The sequence below is a fragment of the Schistocerca piceifrons genome, chromosome 2 (genome assembly GCF_021461385.2).
Source record: "Schistocerca piceifrons isolate TAMUIC-IGC-003096 chromosome 2, iqSchPice1.1, whole genome shotgun sequence".
In the NCBI taxonomy this organism is placed as follows: Eukaryota; Metazoa; Arthropoda; class Insecta; order Orthoptera; family Acrididae; genus Schistocerca; species Schistocerca piceifrons.
This window is the reverse complement of record NC_060139.1, coordinates 150,611,183-150,625,584: the sequence shown is the minus strand read 5'-3', so window position 1 is coordinate 150,625,584 and position 14,402 is coordinate 150,611,183. Positions and strand designations below refer to the sequence as shown.

The window sequence follows — 14,402 nt, the reverse complement described above, 5'->3', positions numbered from 1 at the left end:
GCACACATTATAAATTCTGGATATCATGACAACATACTATTCGAAGGAAAAGGCCACCAATCTTTTTCATTTCACGATCTTTTTTATTCAGATAAATTCTATAACCTAAACACACGATTACATTTTCTACAACATTTGCACATGAGAAACTCCGCCCAGTGGGCATGGCTTTACGTTGGTGATTCTCTATCTTACGGTCTCGTAATTATCTAACACTACAGTGCACTTTCTGCATAGGATGGTGGATCTTTTTCTATATCTCACACTTCGTCTCTCACACCCATCATCACGAAATTCCCCTCCAGACCGAGCGGTACAAAAATGAACATGCATAACCCACTGCCTCTGAACCTCTGAACCTATCTTGCTACTCTCTCATGCAAACCACACATACTTAAATTACATGAAATACACCACACTGGCAACATGGAATACAACATAAGGAATAGTCACAACGTTATGATCACATCACTTTAAGCTTTCCCACTTCAATTAGTATTCATCCCAGTTTCACACGACACTGCCCCACTTCGTAACTTTTCTTTCCTACCATGAACTCTGGAGGATTTTTGCACGTCTTCTTGTGCAATGCAAGCCAAGTGGCGTTGCTGGATTGACAGCTGACTCACCTTGCTTCACTCTCAGAGTATTATAGTTTGAATCAAGCGTCACACGGAAACATAACACGCAAAGTCATATTAAGAACATATTCGTCACACACGCGAGTCCTCAACTGATACCATGGACGAGTACTTCTCTTTATCCTTTGTCTCACACAGAGATTGAGACTCACACAGTACTCACCACGTGGAAGTACTCGTCTCTAATTTCAAGTCCTGCACACGCCATTTCTTAAATATTTCCAACTTATAGTACACACGCCAGTAATTCAGCTTAACTTCAGCACTCAGAAGTATTTCAGCTTATTGCTACACGTGGTTTCATTGTGAATGTTGGTCACTTCCGAAGATTATTACGATCCTCTTAATATTACCTGCCTCAAATTTAATTCTGCCCACAAAAGTTCCTGAAATAGAGAAATTATTATTCGAAACTACTCATAAGTATTCCACACGCATACCATTCTCTCCACTCTTTTGTCTTTACGGAGCACACCTAAGACAGGTCTTACCAAAGCAAGATCCAGCACCAGAGTGCTGAAAACATGGCCGTTCCTCAGGTCAGCTCGCACCTCCGTCGAGGTGGGGGCGCACCATATTATCGTATTGGTCAGCCACATTTCAGGCGCTCAAAGCTCAGGTAAATTTCATCTCTTTGGTTCCACCAAAGGTGACCAAAGTACCGTCTCAAAGATGATCATATATTGAACATTCACTATCTGCGGTTAGCGGACGACCATACATTCATTCATTTCGCAGATCTCACCAAATTGGATGTAGGGATTTATTTTGTGGGAGTGCACATGTGATCAATTAAATAAATAAATTGTCATTCTTTCCTACACTGGTATTCGGCTTCGGTGTATTAGGTGAAAATGAGTTATTATTACAGGAAATACACTCCTGGAAATGGAAAAAAGAACACATTGACACCGGTGTGTCAGACCCACCATACTTGCTCCGGACACTGCGAGAGGGCTGTACAAGCAATGATCACACGCACGGCACAGCGGACACACCAGGAACTGCGGTGTTGGCCGTCGAATGGCGCTAGCTGCGCAGCATTTGTGCACCGCCGCCGTCAGTGTCAGCCAGTTTGCCGTGACATACGGAGCTCCATCGCAGTCTTTAACACTGGTAGCATGCCGCGACAGCGTGGACATGAACCGTATGTGCAGTTGACGGACTTTGAGCGAGGGCGTATAGTGGGCATGCGGGAGGCCGGGTGGACGTACCGCCGAATTGCTCAACACGTGGGGCGTGAGGTCTCCACAGTACATCGATGTTGTCGCCAGTGGTCGGCGGAAGGTGCACGTGCCCGTCGACCTGGGACCGGACCGCAGCGACGCACGGATGCACGCCAAGACCGTAGGATCCTACGCAGTGCCGTAGGGGACCGCACCGCCACTTCCCAGCAAATTTGGGACACTGTTGCTCCTGGGGTATCGGCGAGGACCATTCGCAACCGTCTCCATGAAGCTGGGCTACGGTCCCGCACACCGTTAGGCCGTCTTCCGCTCACGCCCCAACATCGTGCAGCCCGCCTCCAGTGGTGTCGCGACAGGCGTGAATGGAGGGACGAATGGAGACGTGTCGTCTTCAGCGATGAGAGTCGCTTCTACCTTGGTGCCAATGATGGTCGTATGCGTGTTTGGCGCCGTGCAGGTGAGCGCCACAATCGGGACTGCATACGACCGAGGCACACAGGGCCAACACCCGGCATCATGGTGTGGGGAGCGATCTCCTACACTGGCCGTACACCACTGGTGATCGTCGAGGGGACACTGAATAGTGCACGGTACATCCAAACCGTCATCGAACCCATCGTTCTACCATTCCTAGACCGGCAAGGGAACTTGCTGTTCCAACAGGACAATGCACGTCCGCATGTATCCCGTGCCACCCAACGTGCTCTAGAAGGTGTAAGTCAACTACCCTGGCCAGCAAGATCTCCGGATCTGTCCCCCCATTGAGCATGTTTGGGACTGGATGAAGCGTCGTCTCACGCGGTCTGCACGTCCAGCACGAACGCTGGTCCAACTGAGGCGCCAGGTGGAAATGGCATGGCAAGCCGTTCCACAGGACTACATCCAGCATCTCTACGATCGTCTCCACGGGAGAATACCAGCCTGCATTGCTGCAGAAGGTGGATATACACTGTACTAGTGCCGACATTGTGCATGCTCTGTTGCCTGTGTCTATGTGCCTGTGGTTCTGTCAGTGTGATCATGTGATGTATCTGACCCCAGGAATGTGTCAATAAAGTTTCCCCTTCCTGGGACAATGAATTCACGGTGTTCTTATTTCAATTTCCAGGAGTGTATGTTGTTCTGACAAGAATAACGAATTTTCAATGTCGGGCCCTACTGTACCCTTACACTACTAGTACAACTACATCTCCCATCGTTTTCCCCTTTCCAGTTCCACTCGGCAATTATGAGCTTAACCCCAGAGTACTTAAGGGAGGGGTAGGGGGGCGGGGGGGTAGGGGGAGTGTTACATTGTTACTAAATCATATTCAAAGGAAGTTATAATTTATAGTTTATGCAATAGGTAACAACAATTATACGGTTTCCAATGGTATGTCATACACAAAATAGCACAAAATATCTTGTTGTGCACCTTATAAAATAACAGGTCGGCCGGAATGCCAGTTATTACCAACTGCAATCGTAAATTTTACGAGAGTTTAGAAATCTATAATTAAGGTTATATGTGTTTATCATCCATTTTCAAGAGCTATATGTAGAGCCTGAAGCTACGAAACTGGGATTAATTTTACGTTACGCATCCATATTAGATGTTTACCATGGCACCAGTCACGTTATTTTCAGTGGCGGTCTCCAAAATGCAGCTAGCTCACTCTCTTGTTTGTTCATTACGCAATGTGTGTCAGGTCGAGACGGTGTAAAACAGCAAAGTTAAAAAGAAATAAAAAAAGGGACATCGTTGGAATTCTGTTATCACAAATTCAGCTCAGTTATGCAAGAGCACTGCTTAACAGTGACCTACCTCAAAAACGAATCGGCCGCATTCTACGATCGATCTTCAAGGTCTTCTGACACTCCTCTTTTTGAATGCCGGAAGATGGGGTATGAAAGATTCGTTTATGTGCCTCCCCTTAAAACAAGTTTCGGTGAACATCGACGCCACATAGCAACAACGGCGTGTACGTGAACTCCAGCTATGTTCATAATTACATGGGACGTATTTAACTCTGGATATTCGTCGTGAGTGTGGTTGAGAGCTACTGTAGATTTGTGAAAAATGAATGAATACTTTGATGTTAAGCGTTAGTGGAAATGTATCCTGAGGTAGTGCATGGTGACAATTATTGAACTATATGAAATAAAATCGTCATAACTTCTGATCGGTTTGCGTTAGGACGTTTAAAATGCATGGTTGGCCACAGGGCATGAAGAGAATTAGCATGCGCATGTATTGTTTGTTTAAGTGACGAAGCCCACTTTCATTTGGATGGGTTTGTCAATAATCAAAATTGGCGCATTTGGGGGACGAATACGCATTTCGCGATCGAGAAGTCTCTTCACCCTCAACGGGTGACTGTGTGGTGGGCAATGACCAGTCACGGAATAATTGGTGCGATATTCCTTGATGGCACCATGACAAACGAACGGTACAAAACGTTTTGGAAGATGTTAAATCCCTATTATCCAAAGTGACCCTGATTTTGACAAGATATGGTTCATGCAAGACGGAGCTCGACCCTATAGAAGCAGGAGAGTGTTTGATGTCCTGGAGGAGCACATTTGGGACCGCATTTTGTCTCTGGGGTACCCAGAGGCCACTGGCATGGGGCTCTATTGACCGCCATATTCTCGGATCCGAAGAGAAGCGACTCGTTTTTGTGGGGCTATATTAAGGACAAGGTGTACAGCAATACCACAAAACCATTTCTGAACTGAAAACAGCCATTCAGGAGTTAATCGACAGCACTTCAGCGGGTCATGCAGAATTTCAGCATTCGTCTGCGCCAGTTCATCGCCAATGATGACAGGCATATCGAACATTTCATAACCCAAAACCAAATATCTGTAATGACGTTTACATGTTGAATAAAGTGTGCACCGCGTAGTTTGTGACTAATTTACGATATTTTTCATATAATTCAATAATTGTCGCCCTGTATGTGCATGCATGAAAAAGATGTATGCGTATAAAACAATAACCTTGTAGTTCTATGCGTAAATTACTATTTATTCCAGATTTTTATCTTTATTCATGTATAAGATACCAGAGCGAAAATGCTCTTACCGGAGCACAATGAGGGTGAACATGTTCCTGTTTAAAAGACTCTAACTGAAAAATGATCACCAGCTACCTCATTCTATCTCTCTCAGCACCTTTAAAAATTATCCTAAAAATTTTAACATGTGAACATATTCGCGCTCTCTTTGACATGCAGTCAGCTCTCACTCCCACGAACTCCTCTAAATGTAACTCTTCCACACCCAGTAGTCCATCGCTGTGAGTTTCTCATACTCATTCACTTCCACTTGGTCATTCTCACTCAGCCATTCAGCCTAACTCATTATCATTATCTTTGTTTCTCTCTGTCACTGTCTCCCCTCTCACAGCCACAATCTCATTCGTTCTCTCCTACTACTGCCTCCTCTCACTGGAATGTTTCTCGATGACGGATAAATACTTTTTAAAGCGGGAAGATGGTTCTCCTAGGAAAAGACGTAGAAGATATACCGTTAGAATTTGAGCAAATTACTGCCGTTAATGATTTAGATTTTGTCTGCTGACAGCGCAAAAACAATGGAGAACGCATGTTTCGCGTTTTCTCACGAACCGCCCGTGAACTAAATAGTGAATCCATAAGCACCTTATGGCGCATCGTAGACCACAACTAATGCAAAACGAACCAACCGATTTGTTCCATTTGCCTAAGGTAGAAGGAGCGTTTAAAATAGGAACTTTGACCCTGGAGTATGGGATGGTTACGGTAAGACGATCCTTTTGTTGGGTTAACAAATGATCACTAACCGACGGCTATCCAAAACACTTGACCTCATCTTTCTATCAAGAATGGAACCCGAAGTATGAGCTTTGGAAACATCCGGTTTTGTGCGCATCGTAGCCCATCAGAGGAACCCATGACAGACTAACACGCTTTCCTTTGTGTCTTTCCCAACTCTGTTAATAGTGTCTAGTAAGTGTTCCACACTGACAAGCGGCAGTCAAGAATCGGTCTAACGTAGCTTCTCTAATCAACCTCTCTTTTGGACCACATTTCGAGAGCAATCTGTTCACGAATCTCGGTACGCTAACTGCTTTCCCAACTGCTGCTTTTCGGTGGTCGGTCAGCCTTATATCATCATGGACATTTACTAAAAGATATTTTCCTCTTGTCGCTGTTTCCAGTGATTTATCGCTAATTGCGCAATATTAATTGCCCATTCTGCCTACTTATATGCAGCACATTCCATGTATTCTTGCATCGAGCGTTGATCGTCTGTAGGTTTTCCTGTAGTCTGTCGGACTTTGCTAAGTACCACAGCATCATCTACGAACATCCTCCCATAAGCTCCGATGTTACCAGATATTTGACGTGTTTTGTGACCAGTAAAGGCTCTGTATTTCTTTCAACAGCTGTTACTGCAATAATCACTTTCTATGACTGGTTTCATTTGTTAATTAGCCATCTTAAAATCCACATGTTTAGTGATGCTGTATGATACTCCAATCCCACCACTTTGCCAATGCTAATTGACTCTTAAAAACTCATTGGTCTACTACGTGCTTTGATGTTCTCCATCTTTTCCTGTATAAATTTTTTCGCGTCTTTTAGTCCTTGTCTGCTCGTATTATTTTCCCCCCTGTTATCCCATTAAGCCAAGGTAGTTATGCTTCTGTTCCACAGCATATGTTCCACTACTCTGCTCTTTCATCTAGCTAGATGTTACTCGTCTTTACTTATTTTAGTACTTCTTCGTTTCGTACTTCGTCGTTCCACATCGTTGTTAACCTTATCGCTTCCAGTTTCTTTTCCTCCGGTCACCCGATGGTCCTCGTCTTATTTACATTCAATGCTATGGTTCCGACATACACTTTTAGTAACTTCTTACTAATTTCCATTTCAGTATCTTATTCCAGAAGAGCTCTTTTTTCTAAGAAGAATTTCTGTGCCATTGTTAATCTACTTCTGACGTATTTCCCTCTTAGGCCTTCATACATAACTTTACTCTCTAGATAAGAGTTTAATTTGATTCACAGAAATGAAATAAATCGATTGAAGGGAATGATATCAAAGAAGATGTAATGACATAAATTGATACCATGGAAACTGGTCTCAAATGCAGAATTCAGAATAAAAGTTAGAGTTGGCAGTGGGCATGGAGGCTTCCTCAGGTAACTGGTTCAAATCTCGGTCCGTCAATAACTGATATTAACAACAATGAAATCAGAATTTTTCCACTTTTTGCGCTAATACGTCTTTCTTGATGTTAAGGAAGTCGTATGCTTCTTGATGCTACTCTTCACTGTTTTCATGTTGGCTGCGTTTATTCATAAGCCTTATTCTGTGCTAAGTTGGCTGTCCATTCTCTTCTTCAGCTTTTCTTAATCTTCCGTACATCCTGGCCGAAGAGGTGAACCTTAGAAATATATCTGTTGCCCTAGCAATGTCGTTCATCTTGCTTAAGTTTTCTCCCACTTTCTCCTTTGCTCTGTCTACGTGCTAACTGAATAAGAGTGGTAGTAGCCTGAAATGAGGCATTACAGTTTTCTTAAGAAGATCTCATCTTTTCTGACAGCTTATAGATGTAAACAGAATTACCATGATGATTAGTAACGAACAGACGACGTGATAATAATAACGATAGTGTGATCAAGATGGTCAATGAATTTCGTATACAACCGCATGAAATTGTCGTTGCTTACCCCTTTACAGATTAGATATTTTAAATTTCTTCATTTCCCTGTTTCAATTCAAGCGACTGCAAGGACGCAAACAACAGAACTACTTTTAAGTTTCTAATAACGTTGACGAGCACTTCCTTACCTCTGACCTATAAAAGCTGTGACTATAGTTCGTTCTAGCTTTTTTCTGTGACGAACGATCGAGTGAACTATCGCCGGATTACGCTACGATATAAACTGACAGCAGCTATGCAGATACACCTAAGCAACCACTTGTGGCTCTGTTGTCCTTTCTTCACACAGTGCAATTGTTCGAGATAGTTCTGCAAGAACTAATTACTTTATTTTCCAGAAGCATTGTTTCCAATAACAGATGATCTGACTCGATGGAGATGCTACCTCCATGTGGTGATTTCATAGTACCAAATGGATTAGACAGTAAAGCCAACCGAAAAAGAGCCACCAAAATCCAGAAATCGTACAGAATAACTTAGAATCACTTCAATAATCGAATGATATTCCGTAATGCGAAGCTTCGGCATTACAAAACAGTTGTCTTGCCAGGAGCACTATATGCCTAACAAACTACATCTCTAGGAAGCCACTCAAAAAATGGTTAAATCGCAAAGAAAGAGCGAAAAATACTGACAAATATGTAGTCCTACTATTATAAATGGCATATAAATTACAGAAAACTACAGAAATATACACAGTATTGATGCAATACATAGAAGTTCTATGGTGGTATCTACAGAATGGACAACACCAGATTAACAAAAAACTGCGCTTAACTCAATAAATACTAAAAAAAGAGTAAAAATAACTTGGTTAGAACAAGTTCCGTAGGGCATATGAGAAATGAATGCCACAGTCTGGAATCCTAGTTGCAAATCACACATTCGCAGAGACAGCTAAAAGAAAAATAGAAAAAAGAAAAAACACAGGAAAATAGTGGACTTAGGAACGCAAGAAGCAGGCCAGCAAATTCATGAAGAGATTTTGGTAACAGAGGGAAGAGAAGATATGTCAGACGAAGCTAAAATTTCAAACGCGCTTTTAAAGTGGGCATACGAAGAAGCAAGAGCTATGTTCACGAATTGTAATTCAGGAAAATGTAGCATTTCAAAGCCATTCTTCCGAAAAATTCACAACTACATGCGCATTCACCATTATCTGTGTTGCACTAAGCTCTACTATTATAAATACAGATCTACAGATTTGGCTATTCCGGTGTGTAAATGAGCGGAAGGCAGAATACATTTATTTCCGTCAACGATAACAAACAATTTGGCCGTGAGACTACCGGATTCGGTCAGCAATGACCATCTTCAGATCTACAACAAAACGGGAGATTGAAACACAACTATCAGATATTTTAATTATTAAAACAATAAAATCTCTCATAATGAGACCGGAGACTAATTCTCAACTTGTATGTGGGACAAAGAATAAAATTGCGGCTAAACTATGGAGAAACAAGCAGAGTGGAAATAGGGAGAGGCGTGAGACAAGGGTGTTGTCTACCGCTGAGTCTCTTGAACTGTATGGGGAATGGCTGGCGAGAGAAGATTTGAAAGGACGGGGAATCTTCAGGGTAGGAGTACGCCTCATAAATACCATCAAATATGGTGATGACCTGGTAGTGTTTGCTAAAAATCAAAGACAAGTTGAACACATGATGAACCAGTTGGTGGAAACTGGAAGGAAATACGGCATGAAAATCAACATCGAAAGATCAAGAGTGATGTGGATATGAAAAAGGGAGAAACCTTTGACGATAACTATCGACAATTGAGAACTGGAGGACGTGAAACAGTTCATGTACTTGGGAAACTTGGTGACAAAGGAAATTTGGTGACAGTGAATTTCGAGCAAGAATCGCTATGGCCAAAACTGCATTCAATAAAAAGCTGATCAGCAAGTTAAGCTTGGAGTTAAGGAAGAAACTTGTGAAGTGCTACACCTGGAGCACTGCTCTGTAAGGAGCGGAGACGTGGACCGTGAGAAAAAAGAAAAAAAATATACCTTGAAAGATTTGAAATATGGTGCTGGAAGAGAACGGAGAAGATCAAGTGGACCGATCGGGTGACGAATAACGTTGTACTGAGAAAGAAGGAGCGAAGAAAGACATTCTGAATACAATTCTTCAGAGGAAGGCCAAATGGGTCCGACACATTCTTAGACACGGAGGACTCATACACGAAATCATTGATGGGAAAATTAAAGGAACGGCAGGACGAGGAAGAAGAAGAATTCAACTTTTGGATGACATGAAAGATGGGAAAAGGTACAGCAGCCGGAAGCAAGAAGCTGAACACAGGGAACATTGGCATCAGAAATTCTCCGTACGAAAACTCAGAGCTGCCACTAGGCAGAATACTACATAAGAATAATAATAATGAGAAGTATGGCTTCCACAGTTGCGGAAACATGCGCTTAACGTATGACGAGGCATAGCTGCTATACAACATGTCCTAACATAATGAAGCCATAGTGGCATCGTCGAAAATACACATAAAACGAACATATCTAAAATATTGTGTAAACTAGGCCACAGTGTCGTCTGAGTCATACTGTCTGTATCGCTGCTATTCATGACAAATTGGAGTACATTTGCCACAAGATGTGTTTATATACGTAAGCTCGTTACATGCCATTACCGTAAGTCTATACATATTCGTTAATTATAAAATTGTATAGAATACAATAAAATGAAGAATAGTGTAAGCAAAGTCTACAGTGGACCTACCAAGCGTGTAAGTTTTTATAGTGATAAAATGTAACACACTAAATACACGAATAAAGTCAAATTTGCAACTGTTAAAAACGGTAGGGTTAAGTGAAAATGTACTATCCTGAGGCGTCCTTGTGTTCATTTTAGATAATAATAATAACCTGTGCGAGTTCAATTACGAGATTGTGAATATGATGAAATAATATAAAACTGACAAAATAACTAGGGAAAGAAGCAAAATGGATTGAACAATTGTGCCGAACACGACAGTGTCAGGACCAAACGTTTTGTAATCACTAACGGAAATTAAAGAAATTTTTTCTACATTTCCTGGATCAATGTTTTAAATTATCCTGTAATGTACGTATCTTGTAATTTTTAGATTTCCCTCCATTTTTCGACACGCTTTTTTTCATACTGCTTTATTCTCCCTAACTTAGCTGTGAAATTGGGAAACTAATGTGTATAAAAATATACCGTATTTACTCGAATCTATGCCACACTCGAATCTAAGCCACACCTGAAAAACGAGACTCGAAATCAAGGTGAAAAAATTTCCCGAATCTAAGCCGCACCTGAAATTTGAGACTCGAAATTCAAGGAGGGAGAAAAGTTTTAGACCGCACCTCCAAATCGAAACAAAGTTGGTCCATTGTAATATGAGACACAATTTAGGTCAAAGAGATGAAGATACAGCTACAGTAGTTTGGTTCGAGTCGTAAGCTTAACAGTTAAGCTTTATCAAGTAGCCATTGCTATGTGTCAGACGCTCCGCCTTTATTTGTACGGGTACCCTTCCTTTTTCACGTGCTTCGTCTGGTTTGAATCGATTGCTTATTTTGCTTTGATCTGATAAGTGCCGTTCTCTTTGTTATAGGTGTTTACCTCACTCTAAGCTGAATCTGCATTATTTTAATCTGTCATGCATTGTTTGTCGCATTCTGATAATGAGTGTTTACGACCTATCGCCGCTCGTGGCACGGCTTGCTTTTGTGCGCGCTAATGCCGCTTACAATAAAAAAGAAGAGAGGAATTGTCTCATAAGCGAAACAATGGCAAGAGACTGCTATTTGTTGTTACTTACACTGCTGCTTTCTTTGATAATGGTCAACAAGAACCAAATAATAGATTGGGTATGATATAAGATGTTCTGAACGAGAGTTTATCGAAAATTTTTCTCCGTTTGAAAAATCTTTACAGGCGCCTCTTTAGTACATGACATTCTGAACAGAAATTAGAGTCATCTTAGATTTAAAAATCTACTCAATTGCCGCGCTTCATTTCTGACTGTATCACTATTCAGCATAAGAATAATACGAATACAAACATGGCATTTTATGTATAGTCTTCAGCGTTTGCTGTTGTCTCACTCTTGTTTCGTAGTTTATTAGGCAGACAGGATTTAAATGAGATAGCAGCAAACACGAAAGAATACATGACATTATGTTTACAGTCTTCTACCTTTTCTTTTAATTTATTTACTGACGCAGAGGTTTTGGCGCCAGTATTTATCTTTGTGCCTGGAAAGCATGCCTGTGTAGCGCTACATACAGGGTGAAAAGTATTTAAACCGAAAAACTCAGGGAGGTTGTAGTAGACATCAAAACAAATATTTTTCCCTAATGTCATTTTTTCCTATGACGATTATTTAAACCGGTAGAGGAAGATTTCTCTGGCGGCCAATTAATTAAACCAACAAACACTTTTACATTTTTTTATGACCAAGAGACAATACATTAACACAACCCAATTTCGATTACAGTAGATTTGCAAAAATGCCTCCATTGACACGTAAACAAAGGTTACACCGTCGGATTATGTTCTGACTGACACGGGCAAAAACCCCAGGAGTATCCTGAATTGTTCCTGCTGCTGCTACTATCCGGGCAACCAGATCCTCTTCTGATGCAACAGGAGTTGCGTAAACAAGGTTGCACATCTCTCCCCACACAAAAATGTCCAGAGGGGACATATCTGGGGATCGAGCAGGCCATGGTACAGGACCACCTCTGCCAACCACGTTTCTGGGAACCGTCGGTCCTGGAATCGACGCAAACGACGACTGAAATCTGTCGGCGCCCCGTCATGTTGGAACCACATGCGTTGTCTTGTAAGGAGCGGGACGTCTTTCAGAAATTCTGGCAGTGCTCTGGCGAGAAAATTGTAATAGTGCCTGCCATTCAATGGCCTAGGTAGCAGATACGACCCTATTAAACAATCCCCAACAACACCGACCCACACATTAACGAAGAACCGCACTTGATGAGCGCTAGTAACTGCGGCATGTGGGTTATCCTCACTCCAAACATGCGAATTGTGCATGTTGAAGACTCCATCACGCCCGAATCATCGGTAAACAACACAGAGGATGGAAATGTAGGATGAATTTCACACTGTTCCAGGTACCACTGCGAAAACTGTGCTCTTGGTGGATAATCAACTGGTTCCATGTAGTGGACACGCTGTAAGTGAAATGGACGTAACAACTGTTCTTACATTCGTCTGATTCGTCCCCATGTTACGTGCGATTGCACGAGTGCTGATTGAAGGATCCCGCTCCACATGCTGCAAGACAGCTTCCTCAAATTGCTGCGTTCTTACCGTGAGACAGCGTCCCTGTCCAAGTAATCTGCTAAATGACCCGGTCTCACGCAGACGTTGGTACACAGCAGCAAAGGTCGTATGAGGCGAGATACGGCGATTAGGATATTGTTGTTGATAAACCCCCTGTGCAGCTCTTCCGTTGTCGTGCGCTACGTAGTACGCACCAACCATATCATTGTACTCACTCCAGGTATATCGCTCCATTAGTAAACAGAGACAATGCACTACTACAGAGGTAGACAGCAGTTGCCTACAACTGAAGATCGTAATACCCAATCTAACAACTGAAGAGCGTAATACGGCCTCCACCGGTTTAAATAACCGTCATAGGAAAAAATGACATTAGGGAAAAATATTTGTTTTGATGTCCCCTACAACCTCCCAGAGGTTATCGTTTTAAATACTTTTCACCCTGTATATTCGACGCCAGAAGTTAGTTGTGGCGGCACCTACCAACATTTTTCAGAACTTCCTCTTACTTTGCACTCGATTCTAAGCCGCAGGCGGTTTTTTGGACTACAAAAACCGGGAAATAGTGCGGCTCAGATTCGAGTAAATACGGTAACTGAATCCAGCAAATGTATATTGCGATGAGTGTTATGACCCCTGCGACGCCCTCCTCCTCCTCTCACCCTTGGATCCAAGCGCGGTTTTGCCAAAAGTAGCGGGGTGGTGATCGGCGTGGGAATCGCAGCCAGGGCCACGTGTTGACCAGAGAGACGCCGCGCCGGCCGGCCTGCGGCCGCGCGCTGAGGCCTCAGTTCTGCCCTGGCGTGGCGTGGCGAGGCCCGGTGCCGCTAATGAGGGCGATTTGGGGGCGGATATTGGCACGGGGATTGCTTCCTCGCCGCGAGCCGCGTAGCAGCGCGCCGCGCGTCGCCCCTGCTCTTTGTTACCGGCCGACCAATAAACACTGCCGCGGGCAGTGGCCGGCCGAGCCGAGGGGTGGGGGAGCTCACCGGCGCAGCTGCTGGCGCTGCGGAGCTGCCCGTTGAAAGGTCTCTGTTTGATTCCTTTCATGTTAATTTCTTAAAACTGTTGTCATTTACGGCATACATTCCACTTCTACATTTACTGTGGTGTTTCCGACTATCTGGGAGGAGACTGAGCAGTGGAACGTGTTACTTTTACACACAAACAAGAACGATCTGTCGCACTACTACAGTTTCAACCACAGTTTATATCTAATTCATGTCACACAGTCTCATACGGAACCTACATCCGCTTTCTTTTATATACTGTATATGATAAGATACTGTCATCCCCCTTTCCTTCTGTGTGAAAGGATGAATGAGCAAATGTATTTCTAGTTGCATGATCGATGGTAGCAGACAAGCCTGTCTGCTAGAGAATAGTAGGACCAACGTCGGAACAGTTAGCTACGCTTTCTAAAAGCAAAAAGGTTTCTATTCTTTGTATGGTCCTGTCCGTCCCTTGTCATGTTGGTATAGGAAGCTGCCTCTCTGGTCACTTTCGTTTGTATCTGTGAAGCACCCTCGGTAAGGGCCCACGGCAGTCGGTCTGTGGTGAGCGCCTGAAGTAATATCTCTGGCTAA

The 14,402-nt window shown here is 42.9% G+C and overlaps 1 protein-coding gene across 1 annotated transcript in view; it reads right to left on the bottom strand.

Moving 5' to 3' along the window:
• Positions 1-13,866, bottom strand: part of LOC124775209 (homeobox protein OTX1-like) — a 71,645-nt gene extending 57,779 nt beyond the window's left edge. Inside the window, exon 1 of the mRNA XM_047250048.1 lies at positions 13,479-13,866. Coding sequence (XP_047106004.1) covers positions 13,479-13,866 — 388 coding nt within the window. The remainder of the gene's footprint in view (positions 1-13,478) is intronic.
• Between the last annotated feature and the right edge of the window lie 536 nt (positions 13,867-14,402).